The 20,419-nt window shown below is 44.0% G+C and overlaps 2 protein-coding genes and 1 long non-coding RNA gene across 3 annotated transcripts in view; all 3 read left to right on the top strand.

Annotated features, from left to right (window-relative positions):
* The window catches only part of LOC147439470 (uncharacterized), a 66,374-nt gene extending 46,484 nt beyond the window's left edge, over positions 1 to 19,890 (top strand). The window contains exon 2 of the long non-coding RNA XR_015184596.1: positions 19,135 to 19,890. This is a non-coding gene — a long non-coding RNA (uncharacterized LOC147439470). The remainder of the gene's footprint in view (positions 1 to 19,134) is intronic.
* LOC147439472 (pentatricopeptide repeat-containing protein At2g13600-like) lies at positions 1,459 to 18,479 on the top strand. The gene is made up of 2 exons (XM_086485313.1): positions 1,459 to 1,493; positions 15,877 to 18,479. The coding sequence occupies exons 1-2, from the start codon at positions 1,474 to 1,476 to the stop codon at positions 17,624 to 17,626; spliced, it is 1,770 nt and encodes a 589-aa protein (XP_086341439.1). The 5' UTR covers positions 1,459 to 1,473; the 3' UTR covers positions 17,627 to 18,479.
* On the top strand, positions 17,701 to 19,890 carry LOC147439471 (uncharacterized). The gene is made up of 6 exons (XM_086485314.1): positions 17,701 to 17,802; positions 17,879 to 17,931; positions 18,096 to 18,130; positions 18,235 to 18,246; positions 18,663 to 18,795; positions 18,882 to 19,890. Exons 1-6 carry the CDS (start codon positions 17,701 to 17,703, stop codon positions 18,982 to 18,984), a joined length of 438 nt encoding a protein of 145 aa, XP_086341440.1. The 3' UTR covers positions 18,985 to 19,890.
* Positions 19,891 to 20,419: the final 529 nt, after the last annotated feature.

Below are 20,419 nucleotides of genomic sequence, written 5' to 3'. Positions count from 1 at the left end.
AAGGGGATTTGATGTTCAAAAATGCTACTGTTTTCTTGTATCCTCAATTTTTGACTATCGATGTCACCTCTGGTCTTGCATAATGAACTTAGACAGTGACCTCTTTGGATTTCTCGATGAGGTAGAGCATGTGACGACAATGCATGGAGTCTTGAAAGACAGGTGCAACCAGAATTTTTTGCACTCTTTCTTTTCCTCAGAAGACCAGCTCACACTTGCCCAGTTTTCAGATTTTGAGTGAGTTTATTTTTTTTTGAATTTGGCTGTAAGGGGGTTGCTGGACATAGGCTGCCCATGTTTTACTTTTAAAGACCCAGGCTTGGGCAGGTTACGGGCTGCCATGGGCAGTGTGTAAACGGCCTTAGCATTTCCACAGTGCCGTCTGAACCGGCCACAAACACGAGGTGGCGCCCAATTCGTGGCAGGACCACCTCGTCACTAATTGACACCTCCATTTGGAGGTGGGATCAATGGCTCACGATCATCGATTGATCGTGACCGTTGGATTGCCTACGGAATGCAAAAGATTCCCACTTTCTCGGATCCCGGACTTGAACCCACTACCCTCTCCCCCACGGGATTGACTCTAACCACTAGGCTAATGCGCGCTCGTTGAAAGGTGTGTGTGGGATAAGTTTATAGATCACGGCGTCGCGGACAAGTTTACACCTAGTTCACACCTAGTTCGCACCGAGTTCACACCAAATTTGGTGTGGTGTGCAGGCCCTCCCCAATTCACACAGTGTTCACGTCGTGTTCACACCGAGTTCACACCAAATTTGGTGTGGTGCACATATCTCGGAGTTCACGCTTAGTTCACACCTAGTTTAAATGTCGATCGGACGGCCAAGATTGCACCGTCTCGCGACGCCTACTGTGGGCCATTGATCCCACCTCCCTCGGTAGGTGTCGTTTAGTGATGAGGGGAGGACCAGAATCTGCTACCCCCGAGCGCAGAAGGAGCAGGAGCTAGCTGCCAGCTCAGCGACGAAGTGGAGGTTTGTATGATGGGAGGCGTTGCTGGATAATTTTCTCGTCTTAGCTTGGAGCACCATCGTTCATCATGGAAAGCACTCTCCGGTGTCTTCGCTGAGCGATACGGTCCAATGAACGCGATGCCACAGCACATTACTCACGAAATTTATGTAAGATGGGCTCTCCCTCACAGGTGCAGTCAGCTGGTTGGATGAGTTGTAGTGCTTTTGCCTCCCTCTTTTCCTCACTGTACATCAGGCATGGGAGTATCTCCAGCAGTGCAAGAGTGGAATAGTCAATCTATGGCAAAAGCACTCTCTTGCTCTCACAATTATGTAAGCAAATGGTTGATAGTAGCTCGTTCCTTTTGGCTTGGCTTCTAGGTCAAGTCTCTTCTACCACACATGGATATGATGGCAGATGCAGATGTGCCTTCTAGAAAGGAGGCAAAGAGAGGTCACAGCTAGCTTTGTGGCTGGGGTTCCGATGCATATCTAGATGTATGGTCACTTGTCTAGGTAGATATTTTAGATGTATTAGAACTTTTTCTTAAGGATTTTCACATTGTCTCTTGCTAACTCAAATGGTTTGTGACTGACTAGTTCTATTCCAAAGTCTTCTTCCTACGTAACAACTCTTTTTTTTGGACGTGAAGTCCTTCTTTGGGAATTTCAACTTCTGGATCCTAACTCAAGAGTCTACCACTTTCGGATCTGTGGATCTACTCCCAAACTCAGGGTGCGAAACCCTTGGGCTAATCTGGCTCTAGTTCCTCCGGGCGCTTTTCTCCTACAGAGGCTCGTGCTTTCTAGTGCTCCTACTCCCTCTTCTTAAGGATTTTCACATTGTCTCTTGCTAACTCAAATGGTTTGTGACTGACTAGTTCTATTCCAAAGTCTTCTTCCTACGTAACAACTCTTTTTTTTGGACGTGAAGTCCTTCTTTGGGAATTTCAACTTCTGGATCCTAACTCAAGAGTCTACCACTTTCGGATCTGTGGATCTACTCCCAAACTCAGGGTGCGAAACCCTTGGGCTAATCTGGCTCTAGTTCCTCCGGGCGCTTTTCTAGTGCTCCTACTCCCTCGCGGAGAGGAAGTACTCCTGCAAGCAAAAACTCAGAGATCAGAACATGAAAATGTTACCTTTGAAGTCTCAACACTCAAAATACAACTCGGTTCTAGAAAAAGCAACCTCCCGGAAGAGATTTCTATGCGGAGAATCTTCTCTTCTAATCCTACACACAAAAGAGGTGTGTTCTCAGGTTTCCTTCTCGTAAATCAGCCCCGTCTTATGTCTATGACGTTTATGGGCTGAAAACAGAGAAAAACAGCAACTTTTCGTGATGGAAACACCCCCCCGTAGGCACTTCGTCGCGATGGAACTCGCCTACTCGGTCTCGGCGACATCTGGTACACTCGGGGAAGCCGTGGGCATCACCAACGGCGTCGTCTTTGTGGCTGGAATCTGCAGTAGCATGTCGTCTCCTTCAATGCTGGCTTTTCTGGGTCCTTGAGAGTGAGAGCAAGGTTCGGTTTTATTTCCCCTAGCAGCAAGCAGGAATAGGGGATTCTACTTGCTTTTTCCTAGCAAGAATAGGGCAGGTGGGGCCCCTCAGATAGAGAGAGGAGAGGTCGATTTTTTTCACTGGCTAAAAAGAGAGAGAAGATGGGGCGATAAGAATTTGCTACTTTGATTACCGGTTGGCTGCCCACTCCAGCCTCTTTTAAAATTGATATGATCCTGTTAAAAAAATCGTTAAAACCTTATAAGCTGAAAACAAATGCCTACATGGCACTTCCCAACCGTCCCTGGATGCAACCACATGCACAGATGTAATGCTGACATAAACCTTTTTACAGAAAAGCATCTGCTTTCTCGAAAAGAAACCCGCTTTCTAAAAAAGCATTTGTTTTCCCTCAAAAGTTTCCTGTGAACCCATCTTCATTCAAGTGCTTGCTCATCCTTGTGCATAATTCTAACACAGTTCAGAATTTCTTCCAGACTATGGAATATTTCCTTTCCATTGCCCCCGTCACCCACCATGGGACGCATCAGGAATACCCATCACCTAGTTCTTTCTCACCGAACTTACAGTACAATCTCCTTCGCGATGCTCTCTGTCACCCAATCTATGACTTATCAGCGATGTCCGTTCCCGGATGGTCAAGTACTTCTTCTCGATGCTCTTTGTCTCCCATCCGATGGGACACATCAGAAGTACCTGTTCGTGGTGGCCTTACAGATATTCTTGTTCATAGTCTCGTCATTACTTTGAATGATGCACTAGAAATATTTGTACTCGGATGTCTCCAGTGAGAAACCCTTTCACTTATGATTCCAATATTTCATTAAAAAAAAAATTCAATGTCCCAAGCAAGAAAACCCTTCACTTATAAATCCAATAATTCATTTAGAATTATTTTTCTGTCAGATAAAGGTAATTTAGCAACATCCCTCTCTTATAAACAGTTGTCCTCAATTGTAGAGATCCAATTGGGCCTAGGAAGAAACCGGAAATTTTTTCAAAAGCTTGCTCAATGGTGAGTTGAGCTAGTCCTTTCTCAAAAGAGAACTTTAAAATTCAATTAAAAAAAAAATCAATAATTCAATACTTACTGGTTTGAAAGTAAATGGGGTACTCGACTCTAATAGTAGAAATTCATGCTCTTCCTATAGTACCTTAGGATATCTTTTCACGAATCATCAATCTTACGAGTTACGTATGCAACTCGTCATTCGGTTCTTTTCACCAGATCGGAAGTTTCCTTATCCGAGAATCTGTTAACTCAATTCCGCTTTCTCAACCTCAAAAAGAATGATCTTCCTAAAAATCAATCTAGGTATATATGCTTGCGCCTAGTCATGTGCTATTAGACCTGAGGGTATAAACCCCTTCTATGCACCTGCATTGGGAATGCCAAAACATAGAGCATTAATCTCTTGTGAGATGTCTTTCTTTGGCAAACAGAGTTTGCCATTCCACCAGAGAAAGTTCTTATACTTGGCCTTTGCTTAGTGTAGGCCGATTGTTCCGATCCGAAGATCCCTTGTGCACAAAAACACTTCTTTTTGTCCTACGTGTGTTACTATTAGCATTGTTTTCCTGACGCCCATCAACGTCTCTTCCTTGCGGAGGTCATAAAAAATGTGTCACCTTGCAATGGCTTGCATAATTGTAGGCAAATTAGATTCTAGCCATAGCATTCTCTGAACATATATTCAAATTCAGTTCACAATAGAGCAAACCCGCTTTGGATCTCAGGGATGTTCTTCCATTTATGGTTAAGGCAATTCTTTCCGTCTTGGAAGTCACGACCTCATGCTTACACTAGCATTGTGCAAATAGTACTTGGCCTGCTTACGGAGAAGCATATGCTACAACCATAACTTGCTACTTTAGTGGTCAATCCATGTAGCGTACTTGATGATCAATGACCATCAGAAAAAATCTTAGTAGAGAAACTCAAAGCAACTGAACACATCTCACATAGAGATTCTCGTGTTGGAATATCATGGCACGCAAACAGGTGCTCAAGAGAGGTATCTCAAATGCCATTCCACTTCCTAAAAAGGAAGTTGGCTCACCTTGTTCTGGTTCACTCGATTGGTAGTCGACTCACCTTGACAACAAGGTCTGCATCTTTATGTGTTACCCATGTGTCGGAAGGTGTACATAATACTCATATCGTGCTACAGTTTTTGTGAACTCAGAAGATTTGAAGATCCTTAGAACGAAAACTCTGAATGTAATAACCCCTTGACTCGATCTAAGATCAAACCGCTCATCGAGTAAACTGGTATTTTGTAACAAACTGCTGACGTGTCAAAGCCTAAAGAATGGAGCCAACTTACAGATGAGAGCAGAAACCCTAACCCTAATTTCTGCCAGAAATCCTAACTGTTGAAACCCTAACCCTAAAACCTGCAAACCCTAATTCTAGAAACCCTAAGAAGAACAAGCAACAGAAGAAGAAGTCCTACCAACTTATGGGGATCCCGTCCGATGGGGTCCCAAGTGGCATAAAGGCATTAAAAATAAAGCAGAACACACTCAAAAGACTTTGCACATCAAAATATGATGATGTGGCACCTGTACGGACGTCCCGGAATTCGCGGCGGATTTTTAGGGAAATCCCGAAATTTTAGGAAAGTGATTTTTTGGGGTCAGCTTTTCATATTTGATGCTTTTAGGCTTTGGGCCTTTAAATATGAGCCTTGGGGGCCCTCTCTGGCACTCTTCAGCGCGCAGATTGCAGAGGAGGTGCTTCCCGGCTGTTGTACTTTGCGAATCAGCAGTAATATAAAGAAATACCGAAAGGGGCGCCAAGGTTTGGGGCCAATACTCTCTGGGGTGGAATTTCGCCACTCCGTGTCTCTCTCTCTCTCTCTCTCTCTCTCTCTCTCTCTCTCTCTCTCTCAGTTCAGTTGTTATTGAACAGTTGTTATTGAAGTGCTAAAAGTCTGTTTAGTCTGTTCTTTTCTATTGGCACGTGGTGCCTGCCTTGTGACAGATTTCAAATCTGGAGTTGTGCAAGCACAGGCCAAAACCATCTCTTGTTCCTTCCCTCATAAAGAGAGTGTTCATTCACTTGTGTGAAAAACACTACCATATCTTCCCTAATGGGTAGGGGGTGTGGGCTCATAGGGTACTCAAGCTTAGTGAAAGCTTTTCTTTGCTTGAAATCTCGGAATGGTTCCTTGGTAATGTCCGACACGCAGTAGCAGGTAATCTATTAGAGAACTATCGGATACTAGATCAATTAGTGACCTTCCGGATGGTTTAGCAAACCAGTTCATCACAGAAAGCAATGCTCCAACTTGATCCTACTCTTATAAATACTTGAGAGTGATCAGTCCTGGTTAGATAAATGCATACTTCGTACGAAAAAGCAAAAGGCACTTATGATTTCCTCACAGATGTAACTTTGATCAAAGACCTGCCCTCTCACTTAAAGTTCGAGGGTCTTCTATTCAAATCTCAAGAATTGGATTGAATTTCCTTACTCCAAAACTTTCTCCGGATAGCAATGTATCCTTCAAGAGGAGGTAACAAAAATTTGTTGTGTCCATGTTCAATGGTTCCTGTTATGTCCCATTCACAGGTGTAAGGTGCAGCAGAAGTGAATGTTGATATTGCTCAAGATGAGTGCTCCGAACTGTGCTCAAGGGTCCCTTTTACTTACGTAAGGGAGAGCCTTCCGTTCCTTTAGAGAGAGAGTGCAATGATCACAAACAAAGTGAATGCTACTGTGAATGAAAGTGCTGAGACTAAGAGAAGCGAGAGAGAAGAATACGACACTAGACGGTTCTCAAACCCTCCTCCAAGGGCCCCCCTCTCTATGGCGAGAGAGGTCTATGCTATTGATTGCACAAATCTGGTACAATGGTCTAAATGCAATGGACTTGCTGACGATGTCGACGACAATGGTGACGATGACGAGGACAAGCTGAAATCTGAAAATGCCCGGGCTGAACTTTTGAAATCTGCAAAACGTGGACTTTCTTCTGACCTCTGACACTGTATCGGTGAGGACAGCGATGGCGACGATGCGTTGAAAACGTAGATGCTGAAATCTGTGGACAGCGCTGAATCTGAAAACGCTGGCTGATTCGACTGTACGGCGTGGATCTGCTGCGGGTAGGTGAGATCTGCAAGGCTAAGGGCTGAATCTGTGGTGTCTAAGTGCTGAAAATTGAAAACGCTGATATGATGGGGCTGAATTGATGCCGGAAACTGCAAACACCAGGCTAGGTCTGCAACTGAAAAACGCCAAGTTGATCTGCTAGCAAAAACGCTAGGCTTGATCTGTAGCCAAAAACGCTATCTGCTCTGTAGAAAACGCTAGGGTCTCTTGCCGGTCTTGCTGAGAAGGTGCACTGCAAGTTGCTCGAACTTCTTTTGCCTCTTTTGCTAAAAAGTTCTAGTGCTAGGTTTCTTTTATAGAGACTTAGCAAATTTGCCCTACTCACTTTTTCAACAAACTCACTTATTGAATAATAAGTGAAAAATGAGTAAATTGGGAAAATGGGTTCTATGCACTGTAAAATGCTTATGGTGGGTACCGAATGTCATGTTGATGATCATGTTGTGTGCAACCTGAGGATATGCAACTATTCTAAGTGCCTGGACATAGATGTTCATGTGACATCCCCTCCTTTTCAAAGTGAGGTACTGGTACCGAGCTGTATGGCGTCGAAGAGTGCCCCGACAACTCTTGGAATCCTGCGAAGAACTCTTCACCGGCCCACTCTAATGCGTGGGTCGTACGATACTTGAACTTCATGAAGGTTTGCAATGCTTGCTTCTTTGGGCCGCGCCGAAAGCGACAAAGTGATCTGTGGCGGCTTCAATGCTTCAACTGCGTCTATGGTTGTGGGTCCACCTTCATCAAGAATCTCCGAAGAGGAAAATTCCTGAAACCATTTCCAACATAAAACCATAAACATACCCATTCCATGGAGAGTAACTGGAAAACTACTATTCTTCCTAAAAGACTGCGCATGCAATGCAGATGAACAAAGTGACGGAGTGTCAAAGCGATCACCAAACACACACAAAAAGTGGGATCGAAACTTGACTTTTTGACCTAAAGAAATGCTTGCCATGGAAACCCTAGCATATTATATCTTGAAATTTCTCAATATCCCTCAGTAGATGCCTCTTCTCGAGCTGATAACCTTGGAGGTCCGGTGTGATTGTTGTCTTGGGACTACTATCGCCGCCAGAGATACACTCTGTCCAAGAGCTGATGGACCATGCTGTGGTCGGCTAGGACCTTATGGAAGGAATCTAACCCTAATTTTTGGTGCAGGTTACAGGATGGAAAGTCGATCAACTTTTTGAGCTCGATTGATGTCGAGATTGCTTTTGAGTTCTGTTTGAGAACTTGTTTGGTGATCCTGTTTGGAATTTGTTTGAAATAGATTGTATGTTACGTGACACATCCCAACCCTATGTGTCCGTGGACAAGCTACACCACAGCAGAGTTCAATCAGTTCAGTCAAGTCTAGATTAGCAGTGATCTGGCACTTTTGTGAGTCTATTCGTAGACCGTGCATGCCCAGTCACTTAGCATAGATGCATATCCTCCGGTTGCACACAGCATGATCATCGGAATTCCCATCAGAATCCATTAGCATCAGTTAGGGGAATTTTCCAGTGCATTTAGCCTATTTTCCTATTTATTGGGATTTTCACTTATTATTTTTAAGTGACTTTCCAACAAAAGTAGGTAGTGCAATTTTGCTAAGTTAATATATAAGCAAACCCAAGTTAGCACTTTCTGGCAGAAGAGGCAGCAGGAGCTTCCCGCTCAACAGGTCACCTCTCAGCAGTACCCCCCCAGAAGCCTGGCGTTTTGGTTTTCCATCCTCGCCTACAACATCAGAGCCCTAGCGCTTTGGATACAGAGATCAGCCGGCGTTTCGTACCGCGGCAACACCAGATCCCCCGCATCCTTCCCCCCTTGCATCATCGCCAAGACCATCAGCATTGTAGCATTTTGCTCACCAAACCTCAGCACCAACATCAGCGTTTTCAGCCCATGCACTATCGCCAGCAAGACAGATCCCTTCAGCGTTTTTGTTCAAGTATTCGAACCCTTCCAGACCAGCGTTTTCAGCATTATAGCACCTGCTGTGGCAGCGTTTTTCAGCCAAGGAACTCTCTCCAAAAACGCAACCTAAAGAGCAGCAGCATCAGCATTTTCATCCTCAGCATGACCCCCGACATTGCCAATCATTTTCAGCCATCAAGACAGCAATAGAACCGCCAGTTTCAGCCCCGAAACAGTCCATAAATTCAGCCACCAAGAAGATCACAGATATCAGCCTAAGTCGCCGTCATCATCATCGGCATAGTCCCATTGCATCAATCCATTGCATACGCCTTGTACACTTTTGTGCAATCAAAGATTAGACCACTCTCGCCGACGAGAGTGGGGCCTTCGGAGGAGGGTTTTACAACCTCTCGGGTGTCGTATCTCTTCTCTCTCCTTCTCTCAGTATCATTCACTTGCACGCACAATATCCACTCACTTTGTTCGTGATCATAGCACTCTCCATAAGACGGAATGCTCTCTCTTTCCCTAAGAACTAAAAGGAACCTTGAGCAATAAAGATGACTAATCTTGAGAAAATACAACATTCATTCCGCTGCACCTAACATTGTATATGTTTTGAACCTGTCTTGGTGTCGATTTGAAATGTTTGACTCTGGTTTTAATACTTGTTTCAATGATTGGTGATTTTACTCTCGGGTGGAGTAGTGAGAAATGTTGTTTTGTGAAACGAACGAGGAGATAGGATCTCCCAGCTACATAGACCGCCTACAGATACGCGTCGGACGAACCACCCGACCATAGCCACCATCCGGCAGCTCCCCCGTGCTGGGCCAGCGTCCGAGGATGTAGGCATGCACCTGTAAGACCGGGCGTCCCATACCACCCGGCCTCACCTCCTCGAGGTGATCTCGCGCACTCCTAGCCTCGCGGGCTAACCACTGGTACTCTGCCAGTGGGGTCGATAACTGCAAATGAGGCCTTGGCCTCCCTTCTATAATAATGGCCGGCCACACTAGCCGGGTTCACACTACGTCTGCCCGGACACTGGACGTCCATCCCGACGGCATCTGGGCTAGATCCCCTCTCCTGTGAGCGGGACATAACATACTTCCCCCCTTAAGAACCATTGATGTCCTCATCAATGAAGTGGGGATACTGAGCCTTCAAAGCTCTAACAGGTTCCCAAGTAGCAAACCTTTCAAATTGACCCTTCCATTTAATTAAGTATTCGTCATAAGCCTTTTTGCGAGAATGACAGGTACGATGATCCAAAACTGCTTCTAGTTCTCGAGGAATATACTCAGTTTGCATATCTTGCCATACATTTTCCTCGATAGGCATGACAACAGCTTCGCCCAATTTCACTTTAAGGCGGCTGACATGAAACACTGGATGTACACTAACATCCGAAGGAAGAGCCAGTTTGTAGGCAACTTGGCCAATTTTCTTTGTGATCAGGAACGGACCACAATATCTAGCTGAAAGCTTATAATGCTTTCCTGTTCGCATAGTCTTGGAATCCTTGGGTATCTTCATGTTAGGTGCAGCGGAATGCATGTTGTATTTTCTCAAGATTAGTGATCTTTATTGCTCAAGGTTCCTTTTAGTTCTTTAGGGAAAGAGAGAGCTTTCCGTCTTGTAGAGTGCTGTGGTCACGAACAAAGTGAGTGGATATTGTGCGTGCAAGTGAATGAGACTGAGAGAAGGAGAGAGAAGAGATATGACACCCAAGAGGTTGTAAAACCCTCCTCCGAAGGCCCCACTCTCGTCGGCGAGAGTGGTCTATTCTTTGATTGCACAAAGGTGTACAATGCGTATGCAATGGACTGATGCAATGGGACTATGCCGATGACGACGACTACTTGATGGCTGAAATCTGGGATCTTCGAGTTCGGGGACTGTTTCGGTGGCTGAAAATGACTGTTTTGGCTGCGTTTTCTTGGCTGAAAAATGAGGTTTCTTAGGGCTGAAAACTGATGGTCTTTACGAGATGAATCTGCTACACTTTAGGTGAATGATGCCGATCTTAATTTGTTGCTGACATCCAAAAACGCCAGGGGCTGAAATTGGTCCTTCTGTCGCCGGGGTTCTGCAAATGCAAAAACGCTAGGCTGATTTGCTGTGTCGTGATGACGCCGGGGTTGATCTGCTGTGCACAAATCGCCAAGGCTGATCTGATGCAAAAACGCTAGGTCTTCTGTGGAGAAAACGCCAGAGTAGTCGCGGGGGTTGGTCTTGCTGAGAAGTTGCCTGTTGAGCAAGGTGCTCCTGCTGCCTCTTCTGCCAGAAAGTGTGAACTTTGGTTTGCTTATATATTAACTTAGCAAAATTGCCCTACCTACTTTTGTTGGAAAGTCACTTAAAAATAATAAGTGAAAATAACCAATAAATAGGAAAATAGGCTAAATGCACTGGAAAATTCCCCCAATTGATGCTAATGGATTCTGATGGGAATTCCGATGATCATGCTATGTGCAACCGGAGGATATGCATCTATGCTAAGTGACTGGGCATGCACGGTCTACGAATAGACTCACAAAAGTGCCAGATCACTGCTATTCTAACTTGATCGGATTGACTGAACCCTACTGTGGTGTAGCTTGTCCACGGACACATAGGGTTGGGATGTGTCACGTGACACTTCAAATAGACTCATTGTCCCACATCTAGAGTCCTTGGAGATCTCTTTTGATTAGCATAAGTAGTGACTCGATCACGAGCCGTTCTTATGCTATCCTTGGCCAATTCGAGCATTTCCTGCATGTCATACAGGAAATCACGAGCTTGGCAGTCCTTGACTTTCTCTAAGCCAATAGCAATCGGGGATTTAGGCTCAAATCCTTACATCAACATGAACGGGCTAAATCCAATAGCAGAATGCTTGCTACTATTATAGGCAAACTCTAACTGTGGAAGATACCTTTCCCAGTCATACTGCCTATGAGAGACATAGGCTCTCAACATATCCTCTAACGTCTGATTCATCCTCTCAGTTTGTTCGTCGGACTCTGGATGGTCAGAAGACGACATACTCAACTTCGTCTGAAGGTGAGCAAAGACATCTCGCCAAAATCGGCCAGTGAACTTAGTATCTCGATCACTGACGATATCTTCTGGGAGACCATACAACTTATAAAGCTGATCGACAAATAAAACCGCCAACTCATGGCTTTTTACTGTCGACTTCGTTGGTATAAACTTCGCCATTTTTGTGAGTCTATCGACCACAACCCAAATAGCGTCATTGGCCCGACTAGTATTAGGCAAACCAACGATGAAATCCATGGAAATACTCTGCCACTTGGCATCTGGGATTTCCAATGGGTGTAGCGGGCCAGCTTTCCTAAGGCGCTCTGCCTTATTGACCTGACACTGAGTGCATCTCTTCACATAGCTCTCTATGTAAGAGCGCATTTTTGGCCAATAGAAATATCGCTTGACCAAAGCCAAAGTTCTTTGGATGCCTGGGTGCCCAGTGCTAGGAACATCATGGCATTCGCACAAAATCCTTTGTCGAATCTCATCGATTTCCGGCACGCAGACTTTACCATTTCTAAACAATAGTCCACCTCTAATGGAATATTTTCGTTGTCTCGTCTCTCCAGCACGACTCACTTGGGTCTCCGGACCACCCAAGCCTGTATGCGAGTCATGCCCCGCTTCGACCTCGTTCCATATCTTGCCAAAATGGCCATCAGAACGACATAGCCCTAGGAGAGAGAGATAGAAATCCGTCGAGATTTCAGCCATAGACGTCCTGCTGAGCGCATTGGCAACTCGATTGTTGGATCCTTTTCTATAACGGATCTCAAAGTCAAACTCTTGCATAAGCTCAACCCATCTAACCTTCCGGCCTCTGAGATCACCCTGATCACAGACATAGCGCAAGGAATGATGATCTGTTCATGCAACAAACGTAGAGCCATACAAGTAATGCCGCCATTTCCTCAGGGCGTGGACTAAGGCGTAAAGCTCCTTTTTTCCGTTGGATAACGCATCTCAGCGTCAGAAAGCTTCTTACTTTCAAACGCAACAGGACGTTCATCCTGGTATAATGCCGCACCAATAGCATAATCACTAGCATCCATTTAAACCACAAACGGTTTGCTAGGATCCACAATGTGCAATATTGGCGCAGTAGTCACCAAGTGCTTTAGTGTCCGAAAGCTCTCGTCGAGACGCTCATTCCAGACAACAGGGGGATCACCTTTACGATGAGGACTCGGAGTAATCCTTGATAAACTTGCGAAAGAATCCAGTAAAGCCTAAAAAGGACTTTACTTGGCGCACATTCTTGAGAATGGGCCAATTTCGCACTTTATCCAACTTTTCAGGGTCGACGCGAATTCCATCGCGAGTAATGATGTGACCCAAGTACAGAAGCTCTTTCTTAAAGAATTCACACTTAGAAGCCTTAGCGTAAAGCTTCTCAGTTCTCAGTACTTCGAGAACAGTGCGTATATGCACTAGTTGCTCAGGCAAACTTCGGCTGTAGATCAAGTTATCATCGAGAAATACAACAACGAAGTTGCCTAAAAATGGTCTCAGCAGATCATTATCATCTGCTGGAACGTAGCTGGAGCATTGGTCAAACCAAAAGGCAAGACCAAAAACTCGTAGTGACCATAATGCGTATGGAAGCCTGTCTTAGGAATATCTTCCAGTTTGATCCGTATCTGATGATAGCCTGATCGCAGATCTATCTTCGTAAAATACAACGCTCCATGGAGGATACTTGTTCTTGACAGTGAATTTATTCAACCCCTTGTAGTCCACGTAGAAGCGCATAGTGTTATCCTTCTTTCGAGAAAGTAGCACAGGCGCTCTCCATGGGGATTTGCTAGGCTGAACAAAACCCCTATCGAGATAATCCTTCAGCTGTCGCTGAATCTCGTCCTCCTCGGTTTTACTAAACCGATAGGGTTGCTTTGAGAAGGGCTGACTACCAGCCACCAACTCAATGCCATGATCTACTCCTCTCGAAGACGGCAAGCCAGGAGGTAGATCATCAGGAAAACATCCTTGAAATCAGTCATGATTTCTTGGATAAGGTTGGATTCGTCGGAATCCCCAAGTTCAACAGAAGAACATGAAATATTTTTACGAAATTCAGTGAGACAGAAGTACCAAGCACTAATGAATCAAACCAGGCAGATGGTACACATTGATAAAAGTCAACATCAGAAGACTGTATTTCTTCATACATTTCCAAAGCAGTAATAACTGGTATTGCAAAACCATTACTTCTGATTACAAAGCAACACAGATACATGAGGCATGTTTTGCTTAACAAAAACAAGAGAGTGATGTACATAGTCTATATACAATAAGTCTTGTTTATCATAAAACCATGGAATTTCTAAAATAACATCTGCTCTGTCCAGGCGCATGATGTGGAAATCCAGGTTCTCTTTGTAATCAGCCAGCTCGAGCGACAAGTCTGGAACCATCCGATTCCATATATCCGTATCCACGCCACGAGCCATCTTCACGCGATACTCATGGTCACTGTTCTGCGTCCGCAGGTTCAGTTTCTGCACCAATTTTGCATCCACAAAATTGTGTGAGCTTCCATTATCAAGGAGTGCGGTCATGTCGTGACCATTGATCTTCCCGAGGAAACGGAGAAGATCGTGCTTACCAAACACTTTGGTGCTAAAAGTACAATTTGTGCATGAACTGTGTGCTAAATGATGGATTTCAACTTGAACAACATCAAAGTTACCTGAGATCTCGTGAATCTGAACCGAAGGACGGCCTTGCGGTTTCTGCATCTTTTTCTTCTTAGGGCAATCCTTGATTTGGTGGCCCGTCTGGCCACATCCGAAGCAAGCCCCCTTCTTCACTGCCTCAGCAACTGAAGCATTCCTGGCTTTCTTCTTCTCCTGAGAAGATCTTGGCGGTGATTTGGACTAATGCTGGAATCAGGGTCACTTCCTCGAAGCACCCTCACCGGATTGATGGTCTGTAGTTCTTTTCTTCTCATAATTCGCTCCATTTATTAAATGGAACGTCCTCGCCTTTGCCAGTGCATCCTCGACGTCAGTCGGGGCTTTATCCTTAATCAAGGCCCAACGGTAGTCCTCATGCAATCCCAACAGATACATGTGCACGGCGTGCGTAGAATCCACCTTGCAAAAGGTGAGTGCCTCTTTGAAAGCTGTCGTATATTTATCAAAAGACAGAGTTCTCATCGAAAGACTCTGCAGTTTGGCATAAGCTTTTAAAGGGTCCATTTTGGCGAAATCCCTCTTGAATTTCACGCAAAAGTCAGTCCTTTGCCTTTGTCCATTGTCTTTCTGTTGGTTTCTTCAGTAAGCAGACTGCCTTCTACACCTGCTATGGTCAAACCATCTGGAGGTGCAGAATTACTCAAAGCTGTGCAAAAAGTGTCCCAACTTTCTGGCAATGTGATCAACAGGAACATAGCTCTAACAGGTTCATCTCGTCTGCTACATTGAAGTAAACGCTTTCTGCCAAAGTCAGCATAATGGTAGAAAGTGCCAATTCATCCATTTCGCTCCATTGGCATTTTCGTCCATATCTTGTGGTTTTATCCCCTTGAGCTTTATAGGTTTTATGTGCTTCTTTTGTACCAACACATGCCAAATCTGCTTCTTCCACAATGGGAAATTGGTTCCATCTGTGCAAGAGAGGGTATGCAATTATGACCGGCATGGACATGCACGTCCTGCTAGAGGCTCACAAGGGTGCCAGGCTAGGTCCTAAGCTATGACTGTTTCTAGACTATAGCAGAAGCTTGTCCACGTGGGGCAACTGCAATGCACACGTGACATAGTTTCTTCTAATCCATCATCTTCATCATCCTTCTTCTGTGCTTCCTCAGCTCCATGGTTCCAGATGGTACTAATTGGTGGGTATTGGCCCGCCGACCTTGAGCAGCCGGTTGCCCTATCTTTCAAAGGCACCTGTCATCTTCTCTTTTCCATGGGTGGCCAAGGCACGTTTTACCCTCTTTAGGCCCCTGGTCTTTTTCTATTTTCAGTTTGTGCCCATGTGGCTAGTTGTATATGGATCGTTAGGTTTTTCTTCTGTAGTAAGTGGGCTGGATTTTATGTATCTAGGAGGGGAGAAAGTAATAAATTTTCTTGATTGCGAAGTTGAAGTTTGAACACTGAAGATTATGTTGATGTGCAGCTTGAATATCCTGATTATAAATGATCTCATGAATGGTGAAAAAGTTTTGTCGTCATGTTCTGTTTTCCTTTAATTATCAGAAAGGACGTTCGTGAAGGTTTTGCACTTTGCCTTTTCTCTTTTAACACAGAGATTAAGTGTGATGCATCACAGACCGACTTGAGCTTTGCAACTTCCAGGCAAGTCTCCAGCAATTCGTTTAAAGATCAAAGCTGGTTTCAAGAAGAGCTACAAATAGTGGAATTGAAAGTTGCAGAATATATTATAGCCGATAAGGAACAGAATCAAGTAAGCGAAGGCGAAAAGGAGCAAGAGGTTACTTATAATAAACAGCACTTAGTAAAGCAAAATGCTTGTGATCCTATCATCCTTGTGTCTTTACTGAAGGATTGTGTCAAGCAAAACAATTTTCATAAAGGTAGTAGATTACATGCTGAAGCTGTCAAATGGAGCTTGCTTGAATGCAATACTTATGTGGGCAACACTCTAATCAATTTCTATGCAAAATGTGGGATGCTCGCAAAAGCTCAGCAAGTATTTGATCAGCTTACTGTTAAGGATGTTGTTTCCTGGAACACACTTATTACTGGCTATGCACACTATGAACATGATGAAGCAGCACTCGAGTGTTTTGAGTGCATGTTGCGGGAAGGCCTTTCTCCAAGTGCAGTCACCTTCACATGTGTTCTGAAAGCTTGTACCAGCTTGGGTGATGCCATTAAGGGTGAAGAAATACATGCTGCTATTATAAGAGAGAGGACTTTCGAGAAGAATGTCTTTGTTGGTAGCACGCTGATTAATATGTATGCAAAATCTGGTGCACTGGAAAAGGCTCAAGACGTGTTTGATGGCCTTCCCACTCGTAACTTAGTTTCGTGGAATGCGCTTATTGCAGGGTACACACAACAGGGGCGGGTTGAAGGAGCTTTAAACCATTTCTATCGAATGCAAGAGGAGGGTATTTCCCCAGATGCAGTGACCTTCGTATGTAGCTTGAAGGCTTGTGGTAGCACAGGCACTATACAGAAAGGGAAGATTCTACATGCGCAAGTCTTCAGACTGGGTCTTTTAGAAACAAACATTCTGGCAGGCAATTCATTAATAGATATGTATGCCAAGTGTGGCCTATTAGAAGAAGCACAACAGGTGTTTGACAAGCTTCCAGTTGTGGATGTCATCTCATGGACTTCTCTTATTGCTGGTTATGCCCATCATCTACATGATGAGGATGCAGTAAACTGTTATGAGCGTATGCGATCAGAGGGCTTCACACCAGATGATGTCACCTTTGTGTGTATCTTGAAGGCCTGTGGCAGCATTGGAGACTCTTGTCAGGGCCAAGAGATACACTGTGAGGTTGTCAAAGAGGGCTGGCTGGAAAATAACATCTCTCTTGGCAATGCTTTGGTAAATTTGTATGCCAATTGTGGCATGATTATTGAAGCACAAGAAGTATTTGACCACATGCGAGCACGGAATGTGGTTTCGTGGAACATACTTTTGGGTGGATATAGCCAGCTTGGAGAGGATGAAATTGTTTTCAGATCATTTAAAGAATTGATCAGAGAAGCTATAGAGCCAGATTTGATCACATTTTCCACTGTACTGAACACGTGTAGCCAAAGGGGCTTACTTGACAAGGCAGAAGCGTACTTTGAAAGTATGAATTTACATCATCATATTGATCCTAGTTTAGAACACCGAGCTTGCATGGTTGATCTTTTTTGCCGTGCAGGCCACCTAGAGAAAGCGCTGGCAGTAATCGAGGACATGCCTGTTTTGGCCAGTTCAACCGTCTGGTTTAGTGTTGTGTTTGCATGTCAAAATTTGGAAGCGATGAGGCTTGTACAAACTATTTTCCAGCATGCGGCACTAAGTGATATTTCAGCTTATATATGTGTCAGCAATGTCTATGCAGCATCTGAGTGAAATTGCGACACTGGCAGTTTAACCATGGAATGTTTGATGAATGAATGTCATGTGAGGCTACAGCTCGGTAAGAGATGGTAATTTCTTTCGTCTCACAGACCTTGGAGGCAACATTGAGAGCATGGTTCTTTCGGTTTCAAAAACAGCAAGTGAATTTTCAGTGCTATTGTCGGAAGGTAGTCCATTTATAATGATGGCCACATGATTGACTTGTCCTTGTGCTCTTTCTCTTACATGAGTGTCACATCACAGCTGCTTATTTCTAGCACACCAGTATTCAAACAGCTGTCCCAGAAAACAGGGCGGTGCATCTGCTGCATCAGACTTGGAAAACATTAACCAGCAACAGAAGGAGATGGCATTGATCGTACATATATATTCTGAACAAAAGAACATCCTTACATGGCGAATACAGGCATCCCGCTATGCCCTCTTTCTCTTTGTGAACATCATTCCAGAGGCTCCTCAGACTCATGATCAGATTCACAAGGATACTGTCCAATTGTACATATAGTATATTAATGGCATAGAGTTGGACCCCTAGATCATGAAGGGGAACAGAGGGAGTCAACTTTGGCATGGATCACGTCCTGATCTTCACTGAGGAGGTCACTTTTCAGGCAAGTGTTTTTCCATGAATGCATAGGTAACACTCATCTTGTCAGCTGCATATCCAAGACCCAATACTCCACTTGTTGTCTATGGCCATTCTCAAAGATCCAACACAGTGACTACAAGCTCGCAGTAACTAATGATGCCATCCGTTATAGCAAGACCAAGGAGAGCAAGCTTGGTGATAGCAATTGAGAGCATTTTAAATTCCCGCTGAAAATGCACTTTATGACCTCCATAACACACATTGCACGGGACTATCTATTTATTGTTCTAGGCTAACGCTAGGTTCCCGCTGTATAAGCCTATCCTATGTTTGTAGTCTTTTAATATTGTTGTTTTTTTTGTTATCGGCTATATTTATCATCAAGACATGGTAAGTTGATCTTGGTAGGTTTTTGAGACCCTTTGGAACTGTTTGCAGTATCCCATGAGCACATTGAATCGAATTTGGTTGTCTTGAAGAACAATTTTGATGAGGAGATGGGAAATCGATCAGTAAGAAGAGATGATCAAAGGCACCGGTCGTTTCATTTAGTAGGGCGGTGTAGGAAGCTGTAAGAGAAGATGTGTATGTGTTTTGATTGAATAAATGCATGATCCTCCCTCTATTCAAGAATCCGTGCTTTTTTTTATCAGCCAGATTGTCTGATGCTACAGCAGAAAGGGTGAAGGAGCCATGTCACTGGCAGAAGTTCTACATGTACGTGTGCGCGGCTCACACAGTTGGAAGAAGTGCACACTGAGACTAGTGACTATATTCTTTAAGGAAGCCACCATGCTAAGGTTGCAGTATGTGCCGAGTGCAATGCAGTTCATGTAGCTCAAGGCTGTGAGTTCTAACTTAGACTTTGAAACTTTGAGGCAAATTAACCGCATTTGTTGCTTGATTGCAGGTAAAGTAAAAGATTTACGCTATGATAGCAACATTTGAGATGGACGAGCCAGCACTGCTATTAGCTGCCCTATGGTCCATACAGAAAAGCTTGATCAATTGGACTATGCACGTGGTGCAGACTTGGAACATTTCTGTGCCAGCAAAAAGCAAACCACTTGTCGTGCCAAGGAAAGAAGCAAAACAAAAAAATGAAGGTAATCAGCTTGCCAGCAAAAGACAAAGCAAGCTCGGTCATTGCAAAACAATACTGTGGGTTAATGTGCTTCTATGTACGCCAAATGTGGGAATGTTTCAAGAGGCGAAGCTCAGAAATCAAAACTTCATTTGAGATCTCTGTTCTGGTACATGTTTTCAGCACCTAAATTGAGATGCTTTGTGGCCTCATTTTTGGAACAAAGATTTGGTCAGAGGCACCTGCATTTCGTACAATTGCAAGGCAAGGTTGTTATAGAACACCGTGGTGCTTGACCTGCTCGTGTGGATGAGTATGTCCAGTGCGGGGCTGTTTGAGAGAGACGGGGGGAGCTCATCGAACTCTTCTCATCTCTTAAAATACAATGGATTGCGGAATGTGCACACAAAGGGAAAGCTGAGCATTCCTTTCGCTCATCCTTCTGTTTCTGTCTGGACTTTGGTTCACTTTTTACTTTGTTTGTGTTGAGTCCACTATTTGTATCAGATAACAACTCATTATCTTGTTCTCGATGCAATCTTGGGCTTCCATTAATGTGAGATATTGATATTTCTTTGTCAAGATTGGCATAGTTTGCTTTTGCGTTTGTTTCATTGATTTTTTCCTTTGATATCTCTTTTGTCGACTCAAGTTCAAATGAGAAAGCTTGTTAGGTGAAGTAAACTTCCAACTTATAACGGTTGTGATCTTTCAATGCAAGAGGTTATCTTGAAATGTTAAGACTTTTGTAAGTCTTGGTTTGAAGTGCCATCCTAAATTACCATTTTTGTATATCGTTTGGGAGTTCCACAAAAATCCTATCAAACTTAGATTCACAATTGTTTCTTTTGACACCTCTCTAACATAGGTTTTCAAATGGCTTAGTTATTGTTTCAAAGCCATTCTGCCTACTTTACAGAAGCTTTGGAAAAATCTTTTGAACGATGCAGAGGTAGCGATGTTGTTGTGCCTCTTTAGACATTTCAAACTCCCTTGGGTTTGGAAGTAGATATCTATGATAAACATCTTGAACCGGAGTATGCCAATCTAAATATCATCCGAATGCCCCACATTTCTTTAAACATCTCTCTTTTTGCAAAATGGTGTCTTT

This window comes from Adiantum capillus-veneris, chromosome 16 (genome assembly GCF_014529385.1).
Source record: "Adiantum capillus-veneris isolate H3 chromosome 16, ASM1452938v2, whole genome shotgun sequence".
In the NCBI taxonomy this organism is placed as follows: Eukaryota; Viridiplantae; Streptophyta; class Polypodiopsida; order Polypodiales; family Pteridaceae; genus Adiantum; species Adiantum capillus-veneris.
Note: the sequence above shows the minus strand (reverse complement) of the source record. Positions and strands in the feature narration are given on the sequence as shown.

Bases quoted from the DNA above. Each gene is read 5' to 3' on its own strand.
- LOC147439471 (XM_086485314.1), top strand. From the start codon at position 17,701: ATGGTAATTTCTTTCGTCTCACAGACCTTGGAGGCAACATTGAGAGCA. The intron at 17,803-17,878 runs GTAGTCCATTTA...GTCACATCACAG, and splicing joins TTCAGTGCTATTGTCGGAAG to CTGCTTATTTCTAGCACACC. The intron at 17,932-18,095 runs GTGCATCTGCTG...GAGGCTCCTCAG, and splicing joins CTGTCCCAGAAAACAGGGCG to ACTCATGATCAGATTCACAA.
- LOC147439472 (XM_086485313.1), top strand. From the start codon at position 1,474: ATGTATGGTCACTTGTCTAG. The intron at 1,494-15,876 runs GTAGATATTTTA...TGCAACTTCCAG, and splicing joins ATGTATGGTCACTTGTCTAG to GCAAGTCTCCAGCAATTCGT.